The sequence below is a fragment of the Aulonocara sp. 'chitande type north' Nkhata Bay genome, linkage group LG20 (genome assembly GCF_057382095.1).
Source record: "Aulonocara sp. 'chitande type north' Nkhata Bay isolate Kocher_YH1m ecotype deep benthic linkage group LG20, A_spYH_male_GT1.1, whole genome shotgun sequence".
Taxonomy (NCBI): Eukaryota; Metazoa; Chordata; class Actinopteri; order Cichliformes; family Cichlidae; genus Aulonocara; species Aulonocara sp. 'chitande type north' Nkhata Bay.
In genome coordinates, this window is record NC_141363.1 from 21673085 (window position 1) to 21694008 (window position 20924).

The 20924-nt window shown below is 41.2% G+C and overlaps 1 protein-coding gene across 2 annotated transcripts in view; it reads right to left on the reverse strand.

The window, feature by feature from the left end:
- Nucleotides 1–13207: 13207 nt before the first annotated feature.
- Nucleotides 13208–20924, reverse strand: part of kcnd1 (potassium voltage-gated channel, Shal-related subfamily, member 1) — an 83254-nt gene continuing 75537 nt past the window's right edge. For both annotated transcript variants that reach the window (XM_086277463.1, XM_086277462.1), the window contains exons 7-9: nt 19264–19359; nt 18336–18586; nt 13208–18220 (exon numbers count right to left, since the gene is read on the reverse strand). In XM_086277463.1, coding sequence (XP_086133589.1) covers nt 18013–18220; nt 18336–18586; nt 19264–19359 — 555 coding nt within the window. In that variant the 3' untranslated portion in view covers nt 13208–18012. The remainder of the gene's footprint in view (nt 18221–18335; nt 18587–19263; nt 19360–20924) is intronic.

Sequence of the window (20924 nt, forward strand, 5' to 3'; positions counted from 1 at the left end):
TGCTGGAACATACACATGTTCTCCAGCGGCCTGCTCGAGACAGATACCCGGAAAAGGCACACTAATTTCCCGCGTACCACAGAAGCTTGGCCCGCTGCTCGTTCCGGACCATTTTCTGCCCTTAGGTTCGTTTGATTTTTTTTTTTTTTTTTAATCAACAGGAAATGACGTATTTGTTTTCACGTGGTAGCGGAAGTGTGTGCTGCAGACACGGGAACCGAACCATATGCTCCGGCGCTGCGCGAAACACACTCCTCCCCGGGGGAGCAGGAGCAGCAGCGCCGCCTGGGGACATTTTTGGCTTCTGGAAAAAAAATTAAAACCGGATCGAAATTAATGTTCGTGCCAATCTTTTGTCCATCTAAAGGCCTAATTATAATAACAATAAAATATTACTTCAAATGGTTTTTTTGGAAAATATTTTATGTTTTATGTTTTATGTTTTTGGGGCAAAAAAAGCAGTGCGCTCATGTGACGAAACCGGGATATAAAGGGTTAAAATCCGCGAAATGTAATTAAAACTTGACATGAATATTTCAGGGAGAAGTAGTTTTAAAAGACTGACCAATTTAAAGTGAAAAAAAAAATTAATATTTAATATTTTTATTGCACTTTTTGGGCGTGGTCGATAGTGTGCATTTTATGAAATGCGCTCCTGGAAAAAAAAAAAAAAGGCGATCGAAATGACTGTTGGTGCCAATCTTTAGTCCATCTAAAGGCCTAATTATAATAACAAACAAATATTACTTCAAATGTTTTTTTTGGAAAATATTTATTTTATTTTTTTTTGGGGCTAAAAAAACAGGGCGCTCATGTAATAAAACTGGGATTTAAAGGGTTAAAACAATGAAAATATAATTAAAACTTGACATGGATATTTTAAGCAGAAGTAGTTTTAAAAGATTGACTAATTTAAAGTAGAAAAAAATATTGATATATAACATTTTTAGAGCACTTTTGGGGCGGGACCATTTTTTGGTCCCGAGGTTCACGAAGGGATGGGATTTTGAGGTTCTACCAACACTGGCGACCACCAGTGATACCCTGCAGCCTCCTACTAGATACACCTATGATATCAACTAGTTATCGAATTCACTAGATTTTCAGAAACCTTGAGCTGAAAACCAGGAGCCAGGACGGCAAATACACACAGTCCTACCGCTCACAGAGAACTGCCTCAGAGCATGAACACTTCTACTTAAGTAATGAACACTTTTGCCACCTTTGACTATCAAACAACATAACAGACATGAAGGTTAAATAATAATAAATATTGTTTTAAAGGAAAATGAAAAGTGGATTCATTATATAAAAATGTAAAACCATTACATCAGTGAAACACTGTTCTCACTGCTATATCATTAGAAAAGAATTAATTCAAGTTGAATTGACACTTGAAGACAAAACCTGTTTATTGCAGACTAATCTGTTCATTCAAAGCTGTGCGTGTGTGTGTGTGTGTGTGTGTGCGTGTGTGTGTGTGTGTGTGTGTGTGTGTGTGCGTGTGTGTGTGTGTGTGTGTGTGTGTGTGCGTGTGTGTGTGTGTGTTTTGATGTGGTTTAATCTCAGTTAGTTTAACTTCAGTTAGCATAAAGAGATTCTGATTTGTTCATTTTCTGATGATTTAGTTATGTTATGCTTGCAGATCCACATTTACCGTACTTACATTTATATAGTAATGCGTAGTTTCACTGACCAGTTACATCCTTGCAGCACTTTATTCTAAATTTCAAAAAGTTGATCTATATCACATCCTGTGAGGTGACAGTGCTAACTACTGTAGCACATCTTGTGCCTCAAGACACAATGTACAAGACACAAGACACAATGTACTTTTGGGCTATACGTGATCACAGCTTACTATTGAGATTCCTCCATGATCGGCAAAAAGCAGCAGGAACCCTTGAACCTGGGAATCTGGATTAAGGTGGTGGGAACATTTCTTGGGACATGGGCAAGGTTCTCCTTGAATTCAAAAATTAATTTAACTTAATTCAATTCACCACTGATCCATGAAACTTTGCACAGACATGGCATATTTGACCAGGACAGTATATAATAATTAATATTGCTCCTTAATGCTGAACAACAGATGTAATCATGTTAAACGCCAGATTATTCAACTGCATGTACAAAAACGATTAGAATAGTTTGTATGAAGACAGAAAACACTCACCTTTGACTTCTTTTTCAGCTCAGAGGTGTTTACGTGGTTTTCAGCTGCACACGCAGTCGGTTGTTTTAGCAAACTTCAGCAGATGTTTAAAACTGTCCACATTTGACATTTGAACCAACAGGAAACTAAGTATTTATTTAGGGAGTGACTAACGTTGAAACCAGTTCTCACCACCCACCAGTAGCTGCCAGTGTTAAAAGAACCCACAAAAAAACAAGTGAATGTGAAACTACTTTAGTAAAGCAATATTCAGCTACAGTTTTCTGTAGTAGGGGAGACCGGGGGTAGTTGTAACATGGGTCAGTTGTAACACTTCCAATTTCTCCAATCAGGGCTAAGTTTCAAATGATGTGACTCATCCTGTGCATGCCCAACTCAGTTCTGCTATCACATGTGAAAAATCAGCACATTTTGTCAAAAACAGACAATTTAACATGAAAAAAAGTAATTTGTATGCCAAAAAGTAAGTTTTTCTACTTCATTTCAATGTTTAATAGCATTATCTGCTTTGCAGTTAAACTCCATCCATCCATCCATCTTCATCCGCTTTATCCGGGGCCGGGTCGCGGGGGCAGCAGCCTAAGCAAAGAGGCCCAGACCTCCCTCTCCCCAGCCACCTCCTCCAGCTTATCCGGGGGAACACCAAGGCGTTCCCAGGCCAGCCGAGAGATATAATCTCTCCAGCGTGTCCTGGGTCTGCCCCGGGGCCTCCTCCCGGTGGGACATGCCTGGAACACCTCACCCAGGAGGCGCCCAGGGGGCATCCTTGTCAGATGCCCGAACCACCTCAGCTGGCTCCTTTCGATGTGGAGCAGCAGCGGCTCTACTCTGAGCCCCTCCCGGATGGCCGAACTTCTCACCCTATCTCTAAGGGAGAGGCCAGCCACCCTTCGGAGGAAGCTCATTTCTGCCGCTTGTATCTGCGATCTCGTTCTTTCGGTCACTACCCACAGCTCGTGGCCATAGGTGAGGGTAGGGACGTAGATCGACCGGTAAATTGAGAGCTTCGCTTTTACACTCAGCTCCCTCTTCACCACGACGGACCGGTGCAGCGTCCGCATTACTGCAGCTGCACCAATCCGTCTGTCGATCTCCGGCTCCCTTCTCCCATCACTCGCGAACAAGACCCCGAGATACTTGAACTCCTCCACTTGGGGCAGGAACTCATCCCTGACCCGGAGTGGGCACTCCACCCTTTTCCGGCTGAGAACCATGGCCTCAGATTTGGAGGTGCTGATCCTCATTCCCGCTGCTTCACACTCGGCTGCGAACCGTTCCAGTGCGAGCTGGAGGCCCTCACCCGATGAAGCCAACAGAACCACATCATCTGCAAAAATCAGAGATGAGATTCTGAGGCCACCAAAGCGAAAGCCCTCCGCCACTTGGCTGCGCCTAGAAATTCTGTCCGTAAAAATTATGAACAGAACCGGAGACAAAGGGCAGCCCTGGCGGAGCCCATCACCCACCGGGAACGAGTCCGACTTATTGCCGGCAATGCGAACCAAGCTCTTGCAACGGTTGTATAGGGATCGAATGGCCCGTAGCAATGGGCCAGACACCCCATATTCCCACAACACCTCCCACAGGACACCCCGAGGGACACGGTCGAATGCCTTCTCCAAGTCCACAAAACACATGTAGACTGGTTGGGCAAACTCCCATGCACCCTCAAGTATCCTGGAGAGGATAAAGAGCTGGTCCAGTGTTCCGCGACCAGGACGAAAACCGCATTGTTCCTCCTGTATCCGAGGTTCGACTAACGGACGAACTCTCCTTTCCAGCACCCTGGCATAGACTTTCCCAGGGAGGCTGAGGAGTGTGATCCCCCTGTAGTTGGAACACACCCTCCGGTCCCCCTTCTTAAAGATGGGGACCACCACCCCGGTCTGCCAGTCCACAGGTACTGCCCCTGATCTCCACGCAACATTGCAGAGGCGTGTCAACCAGGACAGCCCTACAACGACAGCCCTACAAAGAGGAGACATGGGCCCATCCTCCCGCAGGCCCACCACCCGCAGGAGGCGCCATAGGGGTCGGGTGCATTGTGTGCCGGGTGGCGGCCAGGAGCGGAGGCCCTGGTGGACTGACCCCCGGCTGCCAAGACTGGCAATAGGGACATGGAATGTCACCTCTCTGGTGGGGAAGGAGCCTGAGTTAGTGCGTGAGGTTGAGAGGTACCGGCTAGATATAGTCGGGCTCACCTCTACGCATGGCTTGGGCTCTGGAACCAGTCTCCTGGAGAGGGGCTGGACTCTGTCTCAGTCTGGAGTTGCCCCTGGTGAGAGGCGGCGGGCTGGGGTGGGTATTCTAATATCCCCTCGGCTTGCTGCCGGTACGTTGGGGTTTTTCCCGGTGGACGAGAGGGTTTGTTCCCTGCGCCTTAGGGTCGGGGAACGGGTCCTGACTGTCATCTGCGCTTATGCGCTGAGTGGCAGTTCAGAGTACCCAGCCTTCTTAGAGTCCGTGGGGGGTGGGGGGGGGGGGGGGGGGGTGCTGGAGGGTGCTCCACCTGGAGACTCTGTTGTCCTGCTGGGAGACTTCAATGCTCACGTGGGTAACGACAGCAAGACCTGGAGGGGCGTGATTGGGAGGAACGGCCTCCCTGATCTGAACCCGAGTGGTGCAGTTAAACTCATCAAACTTAAATTATGTTATTTGTATGTCTATGGGGATATATTCTGTGTAGGTCTTTAGTGCTAATGTTTTAGCCGTTGGCTGTAATGTTAGCTAGTTCATGGCTATAGGAGTCTGGGTCAGTTGTAACAGCAACAGTCTGGGTTAGTTGTAACAATAATGCAGATGTTACAACTTACCACACTATTACTTTAACTTATATTAAACAAGTTGGGGCAACGACATCAGCAGAGAGAGGTTCACTGGTCTCTTTTGTATATGCGGTTAATGCCATTGGCAACACAATTCCTCCACTGTTCGTGTTCCCACACATACATTATGCAGACCACTGTGTTAGAGATGGACCAGTAGGACGTACTGGTAGTGGAAATAAATCAGGATGGGTGCAAGAAACAGATTTCCTCATCTTTCTGAAGCACTTTGCAAACCACACCAAGGTAAGCCAGGATAAAAAGTAATGGAATTGCAATGCTGGTGAACAACTACATTTTTTCAGCTTCATTGTTATGTTCAAAATTGGTGCAAGAGTTGTAGGTTATAATGCCCACTGAGCCAATGAGGCCAAACTCAAGGAAGACCAACCAAAATTAATGAAATATTCAGTTGCAGAAAATTTGGGGGGTTGGAATATGTTCAAAAGCTAGATGTCTGCATTCTGTCACACACACACACAGCTACCTAAATGGATGTAAGTGCATTCATGTGTTGAATAAACAAAGATTACATGTTAATATTTTGTTAGTACCCTTATTTCATTGTGTTACATTTTACCCCAGGATATGTTACAACTAACCCAGACTATGGGGTTAATTGTAACATTTCACTCTTTGTGTTTGAGGCCATACCATGCAATGGGTAATTGTGCTGCAGAGAAAATAGCTGCACTATTTAATAGCAGAGACATGTAAATACTTTGCATTACATTTTGAATCCACTACCTTAAAAGAGCTTCAATTTACAGACAGAAATGTGAAAAATGTTACAACTATCCCCGGTCTCCCCTACTGATGGTAACTGGTGTGAGACAATCAGACACAATTCAATTAATGTTCAAACCCTCAAAACCACATCATAATAATCAGATACTGAAAGTAATAGAAACATTGTTTTGCAGATAAAACATTCATAAGGCTTCCAAAGCAAAGACTAAAAACTTCAATTTTCTGTCAATTTACACATGAGAAGATGGAAACAATGGTATCTACTACTGATATGACGATTTTATACTTGTATAAAACATTATGTTGAGTACTGGTTCATCATTAATTTAAAAACACTGGAAGAAACCACCAGTAATTTCCATTTGCAAAAGGACTTAAAAAAAAAAGGCAAATTAAACATAAGTTTAATTCACCAACTTAAAAGGAATTATCCAGTAGCAGCCCGCTTCAATCAGCTAATGACGAGGATGTAGTTTTGTGGTAATGAGTACATAAAGAAGGAGCTCATGACTCGTTACTGAGGAGAAGAGACTTGGATTATTCATTGTTTTATTTTTTTGTCGGATACATTCTGCTGCCATGTTTGTATATTCTTTAGACCTGCAGGGATCTGTACTCGGGTTTTTGAAAACACCTGACCAGGTTCAACTTCTCAAACATGACGGAAGCCGGACCACATCCAGTGGTTTTTAAGTGGAAATACCGCGAGCGACTGAACCAAAGCATGGCCTAGAAAACGAGCAACACGAGACATGCAAGATGCATGCAGATAAGAGTCGGTGCACAGCAACTTCTCGTGATCAGCTCAGATCTTCATGACAAAGGAAAAAAATCTGTAAGAACAAAAGTAATAATAACAGGAAACTAAAACTAACAGAATAACATTAAAAAGTGAAAATTACAAATTAAATCATCATTCTTAGAGTGAATTAACTAATGTTCCATGATATCTCGATCCATCCATTTTTTCCCTTTTTAAATATGGTTACACGGCTCAAAATAAAATCTTTCCTCTTCACGCTGAGGTTTTCTCAACCCACCTAAAAGATGTAATCTTTCTAGAGAGTCCTTAGTATATCCTGGGCTTTCTTCTTGTAGGGCATAGAGGTGCCCAGACCACTTCACCTGGCTCCTTTTTATGTGGAGTAATAGCAGCTGTATTCTGAAGCCCTCCCAAATGACCAAGCTCCTCCCCCTCATCTCTTAGGGAGAGCGCAGATGGACTCCTAAGCGCTTCCTCTCTGGGTCTTAGGTGATTTCACTCAGTTGGTCACCTCATAATTATAGAGCTGAATTACAGAATAAATCTTAATTATTCCACCATACCACATTCTGCAAAAAACAAAGATTAAGACAAAGATTCATCCATCATATCTTTTTGAACAGTATAAGCATGTCTGTTTCCAGAACCTCTGAAAGATTTGGACCACAGAGCAGTAAGACAACCACTATACATGCAGGCAGAGTCATATATACAGTGGCGCAAAAAAGTATTTAGTCAGCCACCAATTGTGCAAGTTCCCCCACCTAAAATGATGACAGAGGTCAGTAATTTGCACCAGAGGTACACTTCAACTGTGAGAGACAGAATGTGAAAAAAAAAATCCATGAATCCACATGGTAGGATTTGTAAAGAATTTATTCGTGAATCAGGGTGGAAAATAAGTATTTGGTCAATAACAAAAATACAACTCAATACTTTGTAACATAACCTTTGTTGGCAATAACAGAGGTCAAACGTTTACTATAGGTCTTTACCAGGTTTGCACACACAGTAGCTGGTATTTTGGCCCATTCCTCCATGCAGATCTTCTCGAGAGCAGTGATGTTTTGGGGCTGTCGCCGAGCAACACGGACTTTCAACTCCCGCCACAGATTTTCTATGGGGTTGAGGTCTGGAGACTGGCTAGGCCACTCCAGGACTTTCAAATGCTTCTTACGGAGCCACTCCTTTGTTGCCCGGGCGGTGTGTTTTGGATCATTGTCATGTTGGAAGACCCAGCCTCGTTTCATCTTCAAAGTTCTCACTGATGGAAGGAGGTTTTGGCTCAAAATCTCACGATACATGGCCCCATTCATTCTGTCCTTAACACGGATCAGTCGTCCTGTCCCCTTGGCAGAAAAACAGCCCCATAGCATGATGTTTCCACCCCCATGCTTCACAGTAGGTATGGTGTTCTTGGGATGCAACTCAGTATTCTTCTTCCTCCAAACACGACGAGTTGAGTTTATACCAAAAAGTTCTACTTTGGTTTCATCTGACCACATGACATTCTCCCAATCCTCTGCTGTATCATCCATGTGCTCTCTGGCAAACTTCAGACGGGCCTGGACATGCACTGGCTTCAGCAGCGGAACACGTCTGGCACTGCGGGATTTGATTCCCTGCCGTTGTAGTGTGTTACTGATGGTGACCTTTGTTACTTTGGTCCCAGCTCTCTGCAGGTCATTCACCAGGTCCCCCCGTGTGGTTCTGGGATCTTTGCTCACCGTTCTCATGATCATTTTGACCCCACGGGATGAGATCTTGCGTGGAGCCCCAGATCGAGGGAGATTATCAGTGGTCTTGTATGTCTTCCATTTTTCGAAAGCTCTTTGGTCTTGGCCATGGCGGAGTTTGGAGTCTGACTGTTTGAGGCTGTGGACAGGTGTCTTTTATACAGATGATGAGTTCAAACAGGTGCCATTCATACAGGTAACGAGTGGGGGACAGAAAAGCTTCTTACAGAAGACGTTACAGGTCTGTGAGAGCCAGAGATTTTCCTTGTTTGAGGTGACCAAATACTTATTTTCCACCCTGATTTATGAATAAATTCTTTACAAATCCTACCATGTGAATTCATGGATTTTTTTTTCACATTCTGTCTCTCACAGTTGAAGTGTACCTCTGGTGCAAATTACTGACCTCTGTCATCATTTTAAGTGGGGGAACTTGCACAATCGGTGGCTGACTAAATACTTTTTTGCCCCACTGTAACCACCAGTCACAGCTTTTTTTCTTTGCATCCACACAAAGTCCTTTTCAAATAGAACGTAGTAAGAAATAAAGCAGTGAATAAAGCAACAATGCTGGCTGTTTTAACAGACTGTATCACTGCATTATTCATTGTGACTTTTAGACTGTATGTTTTGGTAGAAGGTGTCAGTTTCCTGAGGAAGCAAATAGCCTGCAGCCTGGCACCTGTGAACAATCGTGGTTTCCAACAGGAAACTTTTTGGGGTTTGTTTGCTTTTTGAATTTCCATTCCAGTTGCATGTGGTTTTAGCTGCACATCATTTGTCTACACCCGAACTTGTGAGAACCACACCAGCACCTTCCAAATACTCGACAAACTTTGCATTTCTTTTAAGATGCTCCAATAGAATCACTCATTATGTAGTTTATGTTTTTTTAATTGAAAAACTGCTTCACAAAGTACTGAAACAAGTTTAAGGACTCTGAAATAAAAGTAATAATTGTGCTCAGGCAATGAGAGAAATAAAAATTGGCATTAAAATATCCTTAAAGTAGCTAAAGTACAGTAAAGGCATCGATTATTAGTATAATATATCAATAATATTAATTTTTTAAATTGTGACTGTTTATTGTAGGTTGTTAATATGAATTTCACTGTAAAGCTGCAGCTGGAGATGGCTTTAATCATTTAAGTCTGATCTATATATATTACAGCACTGTATATGAGTAGCTTTATATTTTGAATTCTGTAAAATAATAAGTAATCAAAGCTTTAAACTATGTGGTATAGACAGATTATTTAATGTCATTGTGCAAAGAAACTATTTTCTAGTGGTTCGTCATAGCTGAATATGGAAGATAAAAGAATAAAAAAGGGCAAGAGAGCTGCAACGAGGTTAAACTGCTAAACTGTTAAAAGAACTGTTTCCTGTTTAACTTTCCTCTGCAGTTCTGGTGCTAATTGGTGCAAAAGTTGGGACTCTCCCACCAGGTCAAAATGTCAAACCACATCAAATCAAAGAGGAACAAAACTGATACTAGGGAAATTTTCCAGGTTACAGTTTTACACAGTAAAACTGTAACTTTAACACAGTAAAGTTTTCAAGTAAAACAAGTTAGTCCTGTCACACACTCATACTGACGGATGCCTCTTTCCCCACGTCTACTCACACACGTACAGATAATTTAAAAATAATTTTAAAAGAATTTTGACATCAGTGCCAGATGACTATTTCTACTATTTCATTATTATTGCTTATTATTGATTTGTAAATAATTGGACATGACTAAGCTGAGCTTATTATATTACAGTACAGTACGGGATATTTCTAAATCATCACACAGCTCATTCTCGTTCTCTTGACAGTAAAATCTTTAAACATACTCGAAATGCTTTTTGGCGTCAGGAAGAAAGGCAAATGTCAAATGTAAAAGTGAGGTCAGAGGTCAAATGTAGTGTAATATTTGGATGCAATGTGGAATTAGAATCCCCATGTAACAGTATCATTTCCTAAATGTAGCTAACACACACAAAGACAGCTGAATTTTAAGCGCTGCTTTAAAAATAATAGACATTTTATGAAAAATTTGACTCTACTTGACTTCAAAGAAGAGGTCATATGTCCAAAGTAAAGTGATATTTAAAATCCTTGTATATTACTCACTTTATGCCTATATATTATCAATACAAATAATAGCAGTTAGAACTTTTTTAAAAATAGATATTTTTAGTATTATTATTACTTTGACGCGCAGATGAATCAAGTACTTTCTATATGTTGACAACAACACTTGTAAGAATCATAGTTTTTAAGTTATAAGGCTTTTTGTCCATTTTCCACCAATAAATCATTCAGTCGACCTTGAAGACCGCGGTGGGTGTAAGCCAGATTTTAATGGACTGCTGACATGACCCCACTCTACATCGCCTGCAGAGTTTGATCAAAATTCATGAAAAATCTTTCAAGATATACAGATGTGACATGCACACGAGCACTACCAAAAACATAACCTCCTTGATGGAGGGTCAGATAGATAAAACAGAGGTGTCAAAGATGTGGCTGAGGAGCCAGAACCGGCTCACCAATGCACTGCTCCTCACAGTGTGATAACTGCAATGAAGTAATAGGTATACGTTTTTTCAGAAAAATCTATTTCTGTTTCTGGTGTGGTGACACTAGGTTTACGCCACAGGAGAAAAACTGTCTGGCCATGAGGAGATGTAATGTGTAACACACAACTCTGAGGGTTTATGTATGTCCTCTGTAATCTGTAAGACTTGATTTAATGTGGAAAACTGACATAGACTGTTGGAATTGTTGAAATTGCATAAGGTCTTGATTTATCCTGTATTTCTTTACAGTTTATTAGGAAAATGTAAAATTTATTGACACATGCAAACATACAACAAAACACAAGGCAAAAACTAAGTTTATAATTCTAACAGGTGTGTGTCTATGAAGGTATGGTTTTAGTGTGTTTGGGATTTTTATGCTGAAAAACGAAGCTCTTTGGGAATCGCCTTCTTAGTACAGAAATAGTATTTTATGTCTTTGGCATTTTTCGTTTGTTCACATAAAAAAAGAGGACACATGGTATCATGTGAAGCTTATACACATGATGTGTTTTTTCCAATAGGCTTCTAGTAGCGAAGTGCCTAAAGATGGAGTTTAAAATGGGCTCTTTGCTAAGTCTAATCTTATTCAAATCAATTTTATTCATACAGCGCCAACTCACAACAACAGTCGCCTCAAGGCGCTTTATATTGTACAGTAGATCGTACAATAATACATACAGAGAAAAGCCCAACAATCATATGACTCCCTATGAGCAGCACTTTGGCGACAGTGGGAAGGAAAAACTCACTTTTAACAGGAAGAAACCTCCAGCAGAACCAGGCTCAGGGAGGGGCGGGGCCATCTGCTGCGACCGGTTGGGGTGAGAGAAGGAAGACAGGATAAAAGACATGCTGTGGAAGAGAGACAGAGGTTAATAACAGATATGATTCAATGCAGAGAGGTCTGTTAACACATAGTGAGTGAGAACGATGACTGGAAAGGAAAAACTCAATGCATCATGGGAATCCCCGGCAGCCTACGTCTATTGCAGCATAACTAAGGGAGGATTCAGGGTCACCTGGTCCAGCCCTAACTATATGCTTTAGCAAAAAGGAAAGTTTGAAGCCTAATCTTGAAAGTAGAGATAGTGTCTGTCTCCTGAATCCAAACTGGAAGCTGGTTCCACAGAAGAGGGGCCTGAAAACTGAAGGCTCTGCCTCCCATTCTACTTTTAAATACTCTAGGAACAACAAGTAGGCCTGCAGAGCGAGAGCGAAGTGCTCTAATAGGGTGATATGGTACTACAAGGTCATTAAGATAAGATGGGGCCTGATTATTTAAGACCTTGTATGTGAGGAGCAGGATTTTGAATTCCAGATTTAACAGGGAGCCAATGAAGGGAAGCCAGGATATTTTTAATTTTAGAGATATGCAAATGGAAGAAAGCAGTCTTACATATTTGTTTAATATGTGCGTTGAAGGACATGTCTTGGTCAAAAAATGACTCCGAGGTTCCTCACAGTGTTACTGGAGGCCAAGGTAATGCCATCCAGAGTAAGAATCTGGTTAGAGACCATATTTCTAAGATTTTAGAAGCAGAAAATTAGAGGTCATCCAGGACATTCCTGCAGTTTAAGCAATTCGTGTGTGTTATCTGGCTTCATGAATAGATAAAGTTGATAGATAGATAGATAAAGATAGATAAAGTATATAATGTTCTCTCTTTTTTGCACAGTTGAGTGTGTCAGGACACATTTTACTGCGTGTTGTATTTGCATATTTATGCGACATTCATGTGACAAATAAAGGATCTTGAATCTTGAAGTTTGGTGTCATCTGCATAGCAGTGAAAATGTATGCTATGTGTAGACACAACATCACTCCCTTGAATTAGGTGCCTTGATTCATAGGTCAGTGTTCAGTGCTTCAACAAGTGACAAAATAATCCTCTGAAAATGGTCAGATATCAGGAGTCGACTGAAAATGAGTGAAAAGCAGAGAAACTTCAGAAAACCAGGAGCTCGATTATATCAGATCCCTTTTAAAATGATGGCTGTTTCTGTGATATTTGCAGGAGCACCTCTTACATATTTATTATTATGTGAATCTGCAAATGTGCCTGCAGATTTCTGTACCATTTTATCTGGTAACAAAATTTGGTACAGGGCACTAAGTGTCCATGTCAGAATAAGGAATAAAAGGAAACACAGTGGCTTGTAATCTGTATACACGACACTAGAGGTCAGTGTTTTACCAAGCATACCCCTGAATCCATTGATGCTAGAGCTCACAAGTTAGATACAAAATAGATCCAGAAATAATGAGCCAAGAGCGATTCTGGGGAATTTTGGACAGTTTGGGGTTTGTTACAAACTGCTGGACCTGCACGAGCAGTTTGTAACAGTGACGGATAAATGTTGAGGAACAAACGCAGCACACCACATTCTGATTTCTGTTGTCTTTATTAGTGGAATGGAATATACACCTCTGTGCTTTAATGCTGTTTTCTCCGTCATTCATCCATCGCTCCTCACTCTCTCTCTGAGACTGAACATCAACACTTTAACTCTGAGGCGTCTGAAATGCTGCTGATCATCTCATCTAAGCTCCCATTGTGTCACCTCAGGATCAGACCAGTGTGCTTCAGTCAGGTTCACCTGACATTTAAAAAAAAGTGACATTTAAATTGAATTACCTGTGCTCAAATGCTTTAGAACCACCACGTCATTCTCAAAGCAACATAAATAAGTTAAAGAGCAACTTAACACCCAGTTTTAACTGGAAACAGTCTTTCACACATTCATCAAATCTGTTGCACACATAACTCTGGTTCTATGAGTAGCCTTTGGGCTTCTGGAAAAATATAACAGTGTAAGCAGTAGACAGAGTCAGAAAGAACAGTTTATATTTTTCCCCAAGACTCCGGATCCTCATCAGGAGATTCCTGTTGCTTATAAATCTAAACACAGCATTAAGGAAAATTGTTATTTTCTCATTACTACATTACATTTAATTTCATCTCATTACATTTCTCATTAATAACTGGAATTATTAGGTTGCTCTTTAAACCTCGTGCTGAAACTGTGACATACAGAGAACATCTGACTGGGGGGGGGGGGGGGGGGGTTAATGGATGAATTTGGACCTGCCGACCAATCACAATAAAATCTATGACTGCGGTAATCACTACACTTAAACCGTGATTATTACATCTCATGGTCAGGCCAGTCCCCAGGACAGCGTCACCCCCTGAATCACTACACGTATGTCCCGTTCTAAGCCATGACTGAAACATATATATTACATCTCTATGAAGGTTTATGACAGGACTAAATTACCAAAGAAGGACGCTCAAATTTAAATTTAGATGTTTCCTGATTTCCAAAGACAACAAAGCAACATGACATTAAACAGCAGACCCCAGTAAATTACAGTCAAGCCATGAATCCCAGCCATGGCTCCACCCATCAGCATCTGCATGAGTGACAGTACCTCACTCATGAAATAACACTGGATTTATATCAACTTAAAAAATGAACTTGCTTCACAGTTTTGGAATTGAAAAGTAATAATAATTAAAAGAAACGTGTAAGGGAAAGGAAATGTAAAAACAAAAGTCAGAAGGCCAACGAGGCCACAGCGTATCAGCTGGCTAATTTAACACAACCTATTTTTAAGTTTGATAATAACTGACTTAAAGAGTAAGCGAGTGGGCATCAATGCGCCTTTTTTGTGTAATTGTCATTCGACACAGACATTGGGGGGTGGATGCCAGCTGGAGGCCATAGCTACAGAATAAAGCGAAAACATTGAGACTGCGAAGGTATTTCAGAAAACAAGCCAAAGATCCGTCCAGCCCGTCCGTCCAGTCCCCGCTCTCTCATTAAACTACAGGAGAAAACAGATAAAATACCTATAACGGTATCCATGCATATTTGTGACTGCTCATCATACGAACACATACACGCATTCACACGTACACGCACAAACAGCCGCCCGACCTCGCGCATACACACTTTGCATTCTGGCGAGGAACATGCCTGAATGATTCACTGATAATAATCTGCTTCTCGGTAATCTAACTGCTCGGTGGTGCAAACACTCGTCTTGAAAAGATTCAGGGACAGAGGGGATGAGGAAAACAAACCAACAACTGGCAGGAGAGAAAACAATAAGAGTCGTCATGCAAAAGAACAGATGATGAGATTTTCTTCCCCACTATGTCGTGTTTTTTTCTCTTTTTTTCTCTGATATGCTTTATAAATTCCTATGATCAGTAGTGCTACTTCTACTGTACGAGGCTCATGCACGAAGGAACGCCAGTCAGATACCCGATGACTTTCATCTCTTTTTTCTTTTTCTCTATTTTTATCTTTTTTTTGTTTAGATTTGAGGATTTGATTGGAAGATGCGGGTGAAAGTTTATGATACAAAATATGTTACAGTATGTACCTCTTGTCTTCTGTCTGTGTGTCACGCATTCACACTCGCTCTTAAATGGTTCAAGGAAACGCTTCAACAAATCGCTCGCGGCTGAGCTCACACGTGGCCGACGGCGTCCACTCTTGAAAAAGCATGTATGGTTTTGAATGCACGTGCTGACGTATATTTAAAGGGTAACTTTCAACACATCTGAGCACGAGTCTCCGTCCAGTGAGCGCTGACGCTACATGTTTCCATAGATGCAAACAGAGCCTTTATTTTACTCAAATCAGTGCACTGAACTCAGTTAAACTCATATTGAGTTACCATTTCTTTCCGCCTGCATACTAAGAAGTAAAAACATTAATGTTCAACTTCAAATCCCTTATTTGTAGAGTTGTGATCATTATTTTAGTTATACTAGATTTAGATTTTTGTGGATTTAGCTGATAACAGACTGAGACTCTCGCACAGATTCCTCTCTGTCAGCGTTCAGATGCCAGTAAAGGAGACCCGTCTCTCTTGAACGTGTAAGGTAAAGACTGTGTACAAATGCCCTGTTTAGTCTGTTCAAATTGAACTCTGGTTCATTTTCTTATTTGGTGCAGTTTGATTGCACAGATGTGAACATTATATCTCACTTGTGTGACCCCGGAGGAGGCGTCTCAGTCTGGTCGCAGAGCGGTTTCATTACAAGTGTAAACATGATTACCAGGTGTATCAACAACATTTCTTTTACAGTTATGAAGTGATTTTGTTGGTTTAAAAACGGACTCGCCCGATCCATTAACAGTAACATACTTAGCTGACTTACTGTCCAGCTGATAGATGTTCACACTTTTGAATGTCACTGGCAGCCTCGTGCTCAGAGAAACAACTATTTGTAAAGAAGCATCATGACTTGTTTAATTGGATTATACATTTAAAAGAAATAAAACAACTAAAAATTCTAAAAGTTTCTCATTTGTTGGAACTTTAGTTTAGCATCATAACATTACCTTATGTTATAAGAGCATGTTGGCAAAAGATTAAATAAGCTCTATAAATATTGTGGATGAGTTACTCGTATTAAAGCCTTTAAAAGCATGAAGACATTACAGAAGAAACAGAGGATTAATGATATAAACAAGCGTGAATCATTGCTCATGTGGATGTTTTCCACTTCAGCAAAGATGTGAAAAACAAGCCTTTTTCTTCCAAAGTGTCCGTCGTCGGGGCGAACGTACTCTCAGCGCTTAAAGAGCTTTCAGTGTCGGCGTTTCCTTTCCCCTTCAAATCTATTGCAGAATACTCGTTATGTTCTCTCTCAGTGGAAAGATCGCATAACAAATGCATTTTTTTAGTTGCTTTACACTTTGTTCCCTGCAATAATTACTGTAGTTTTAAACACACACATTATAACTGTTATTAATATTATTCTGTTCATTTGTTGATGCTATTTTCCTGCTTGTTGTAATGTTGCATATTTTGAAAGGTAAAAGGCTCTTGATCCCGGTCTGGGCGTTAGTGTCAACACTGACAAACACTTCAGAGCTACAGTCAGACTAGACCAGAGTAATCCAGTCCAGGACCATTAATTTAACTCTCCACAGTTTATTTAGAAAACCAGGTGAGTCCAGTGCTGCTCAGACCAGCTCCTTAAAGATGCAGACTGCCCAGTGTAGTTTTGCGAGTTGCTCAACAAAGATTGTTGGGTTTCACTGAGCTTCCCAAATTATTTGAAGTTCAAGTAATCAAGAGTTCCCCTTCATGATTTCCTTGATTTTCTAAATATGAGACCTTCAGCTGCTCAGCGAGAACCGTCAGAGAGCTCGTCCACAAACTCTTCAAAAGTCCATTTGAGTGCAGATGAGTCTTTCAGCTTTTTGTTTAGAGTTTAAACCTTCATGTTTCAAGCAAAAGAGATCCAGAAGTGAACTTAGCTGTGCAGCACTGTCGCTCCATTCAGGCTTCAACATGTAGTCTGTCGTTGGAATGAAAAGAAATCCAGCCAAAGAAAACAAAAGTTCCGGCACACGTTTCCTACAAGAAAATAAAAACCTCAAAATGTCTTAGATATGGCCCTTCAAGCTGCTGAGGGTTATTTGGTTGTCTACAGGTCATCTCCATTAAATCTTTTACCAATAACTAAACCAGCCTGTTCTAAATGATCCTCTGGTGGTTGCTGGTCCCCCCCAAAGCAACAGGTAATGCTCTCTTGTTTTTATAAAACCACTCAGTCCATTCATGTCGAGTTTACACTGAAAAATAAAACTTCTGTCGTCAGCAGTCATTTAGCATGCCTCCTCTAAAGGAGGGAAAACGAAGCCAGCCAAACCATCAGCCAGTTCGGGATGACTTTTGGAGTCTTGGCTTCTTTTCCACTGATGTTTCAGGTTGAACTCTTCATGGGTTTGTGCAATGAGATCTAAAAGGTCAAAACTGTGCAAGGCGGGTCAAATGTGTGCAAGGAGACAAAATGCATGAGGGTGGATCCTAAAGGTTTAAGAAGGTCTTTTGCTTCGTTCATGAAGTTGTAGCTTTTGATTTGAGCTTTTTTTTTTTTTTTTTGAGGTTCTTATTTTTCAGTTGTCGTTGGATGTGGTCGTACATTTTTCTTCCCATCTCACCTGCTGTTTTAGCTATACGACTGTTTAATCCATGTAACCAGCGAAATGCATGTGGAAGTTAAAGCAATCAGTCAGGAATCAATCTGAGTATTTTCTTCCCGATATTTCAGCTAGCAGCGCCCCAGATCCAGGATCAGAGGTTCAAAGGAAGTTCACTGGGAAAGTGGCTGGTGGGGCGGAGGGGTGTCAGGAGGGATGTCATGTGTGGAGCTGGAGGTTATAAGGAGGAGATTTTGACGGTTTCATGGGTAAAAGCTGTTGCTCGGGTGTTGCGCAGGATGCCGGGGATGGGGGCAGGCGATGGGGGGAGGCTTTCGTCCGGTGTGTTGGCCGGCGGCGTGGGAATGCTGATGATCGCAGCAGTGAAATCTTGTTCCCCGCAGTTCAGCTTTAGGTTGTCAGCCTGGGCGTTCAGACTGGAACGGCTGAAATAAAGAAAAAGAGAAAAGAAAAGATAAGCAAAAGGTTGTTTTTTTATTTGTGTGATAAATTTAGATACGCAGGTGTGTATCTTTATCTGATTATAGCATCTGTGTTTACGTTTGTGGCGGTATGGAGGTTGTTTTGATATGCAGGGTGTCCAGCTCCTGGACGCTCCCCCGGCTGACTGATGCAGTGGAGTTAGCCAGGCGCATGGCAGCTCGCCTCCTGGCCCTGCGGGGGCAGCAGCCGGTGGGGTTGTTCTGTGCCCCCTGCTGGCTGGATAGAGAAGTGCTGCGACTGGTCCTGAAGCCCACTGACTCAGTCATACACAGCTCGCTGTAGGTCATCTCATCTGTGAACTCATGGTTCTGTAAGCAGAGGCAGGAAGGAGGGAGGTCAGCTGAAGTTTCAATCTTGCATGTGTGGATTGTGGAAGATGCGCTTTTGCATTTCTCTGAAGTCGTAAATCTAAATCTTTGTGATTTTCTGCCTCTGCATATTTTTGTGGCCTAATTTGTATGTTACAGTTTTACAGTCTCTTAAGTATATTTTTTCTTCTCATTTCTTTTATTTTTGGGATATTTGTGTTATTTTTAGGGTGTTTTCTGCGTATGATTGTCTTTTTGTCTTTAGTTTTTCCAGATGAAGCTGTTGAAATTCTTCTGTTCATTAATCTATGTGTGATCTTCAGTCTGTGACTGCTGACCGTCTTAAAAAGTGAAGCTAAAATATCTCTCTCTCTACACTGAATGACTGTAAGCTTATTTTAATGGCATGGATGAAAGGGGCTGAATGAAATGTAAATTTCAAAATGTACTGAGAGAATCCAGAAGGGCGACTTAAAGGAAACTTTGGTGAGTCTGTTTATCCAGCTTCTGTTTCTAGGATCAGAAACAGAGTTTATATTAAGGCTTTGTACAAAGACAAAGAACTGCTGAAGATATTTTAAACTGGTGTTCAAAAAAGTAAGAGGCAGCTTGAGTTCTGTCTGCATAAGATGTAATAGTTGATGGTCCTGAGGGAAATTAAATGTCTGAAACCTCACCGTTGTCTTCTCCAGACAGTGCAGCAGGTGGTGGTGTTGGTGCTCGAAAGCCGATCTGTTCTTCACACACAGAGCTGTGCTATCGCTGTCACGACCCTGAAAATACACACACGTAATAAAATGTGTTTAATAAATAGACTGTTTTGTAGAATTGGTGATGATAGCTTCACACTTTGAGGTTCTCTTAACAAACGTCCTTTCTCTTATGATCAACACTTCTTTCTACAAAAACTTAAGTTCAGTTCCTCTTTTTAATGTCAAATATCAACACATTCATGTATTCAATGAATATTTGTAGGCTCATACTGGTCTTTGTTTGCTTCTTTGACCAGTAAAACCACAATAATCACTTTCTATGTTGGGTCTGCTATGTTTGATCCTGAGCAATCCAGTGCAGTGTTAAATCTCATTTGCACTCATGCTCATAAAACATGAGTGCAAATGAGCTGAGTTTGCTGTTTGTTAAAGGAATATGTACAGTGGTGCTAAAGTAGTGAAAAGGAGAACGGGTTTTAAAGCTACATATCTGTTATCTATATCATATTTTATCATATATATCATATTACACCAAATCAAATATGACTAAAGTAAGACTCTGGAAATGAAAACTATCTGCATTTAAAGGTTTACTGAAGAAAGAGGAAAGAGATAAAGCTGAGATGAGTCGGATGTGATGTAGAAACTCGCATCATCGGCATAAAAAACAAACAAGTATTCATTCCTTGTATGTGTTGGCTCCAGGCTGTAATGATGCCTGGAGTTTTCCAGGCAAATGAAAACATTTTTTACATGTTACTGGTCACATTGTCAGGAAACACTTGATTGTCGACAAGCTGGTCGACGGGCACAAACTAACTTTTAGCTGCATAACACTTCATACACGTGACAAAAGTTCAAAGTGCTTCATAGAGGAAACAGTTGCAATGTAAAAGTAAAAGAACCTGAGGACACAAGAAATGAAAATGTAACAAAATAACAAATCTTATTTTTAAAAGGAAATTAGGTGAAAATAAAAGTAGAGGAGGCAAAATACAAGGAAAATGAGAACATTTACTCAAATATGACTTCTTTTCCACTGGGTATCAGAAAAATTTGAGATGCTCTCAAATTTTGATACCTCCTGAATAAGCACAAAGCTGCCAACTATTCCTGAACAGAAACAGTCCATTTATTTGAATACAGTTTTCCCAACTCCAACTAAATGAAGGTACTTTCAGCCACTCCTTTATTTCCCAAGGGTCCCTACAAAGGATGGATTCAAGATGCCTTTCTTTACACCACCCGGGTTTGTGACCTACTGAGTTTCATTTTTCCACCTGGAAACTATTCAGGGATTTTCATGGTGAATGTGTTAATCAGTAAGCTTCAACGTTTGTGCTTTGTTTTTTTCTCTTTTTGCATTATTGTTCAAACTTATTTCAGCTGCTGCTCTGTCTTCTAATCATTTCATCTTATTTGCAGCAGGGGAAGCATAAATAGATCAGAACATCTATTTTTGAGGTACGTGTTTCTTATGAGACTCACGAGTTTACTTTCATAAACTTGTGAAATGTGGGACATTGTCTGATTATGTGGGGCGGCGGGCTGAGGGATAAAGCTGCTGTACAGGCCCACATAAGGCCCACACCTGTTCAGAAGGACCATACTGTGTTTTCACCACT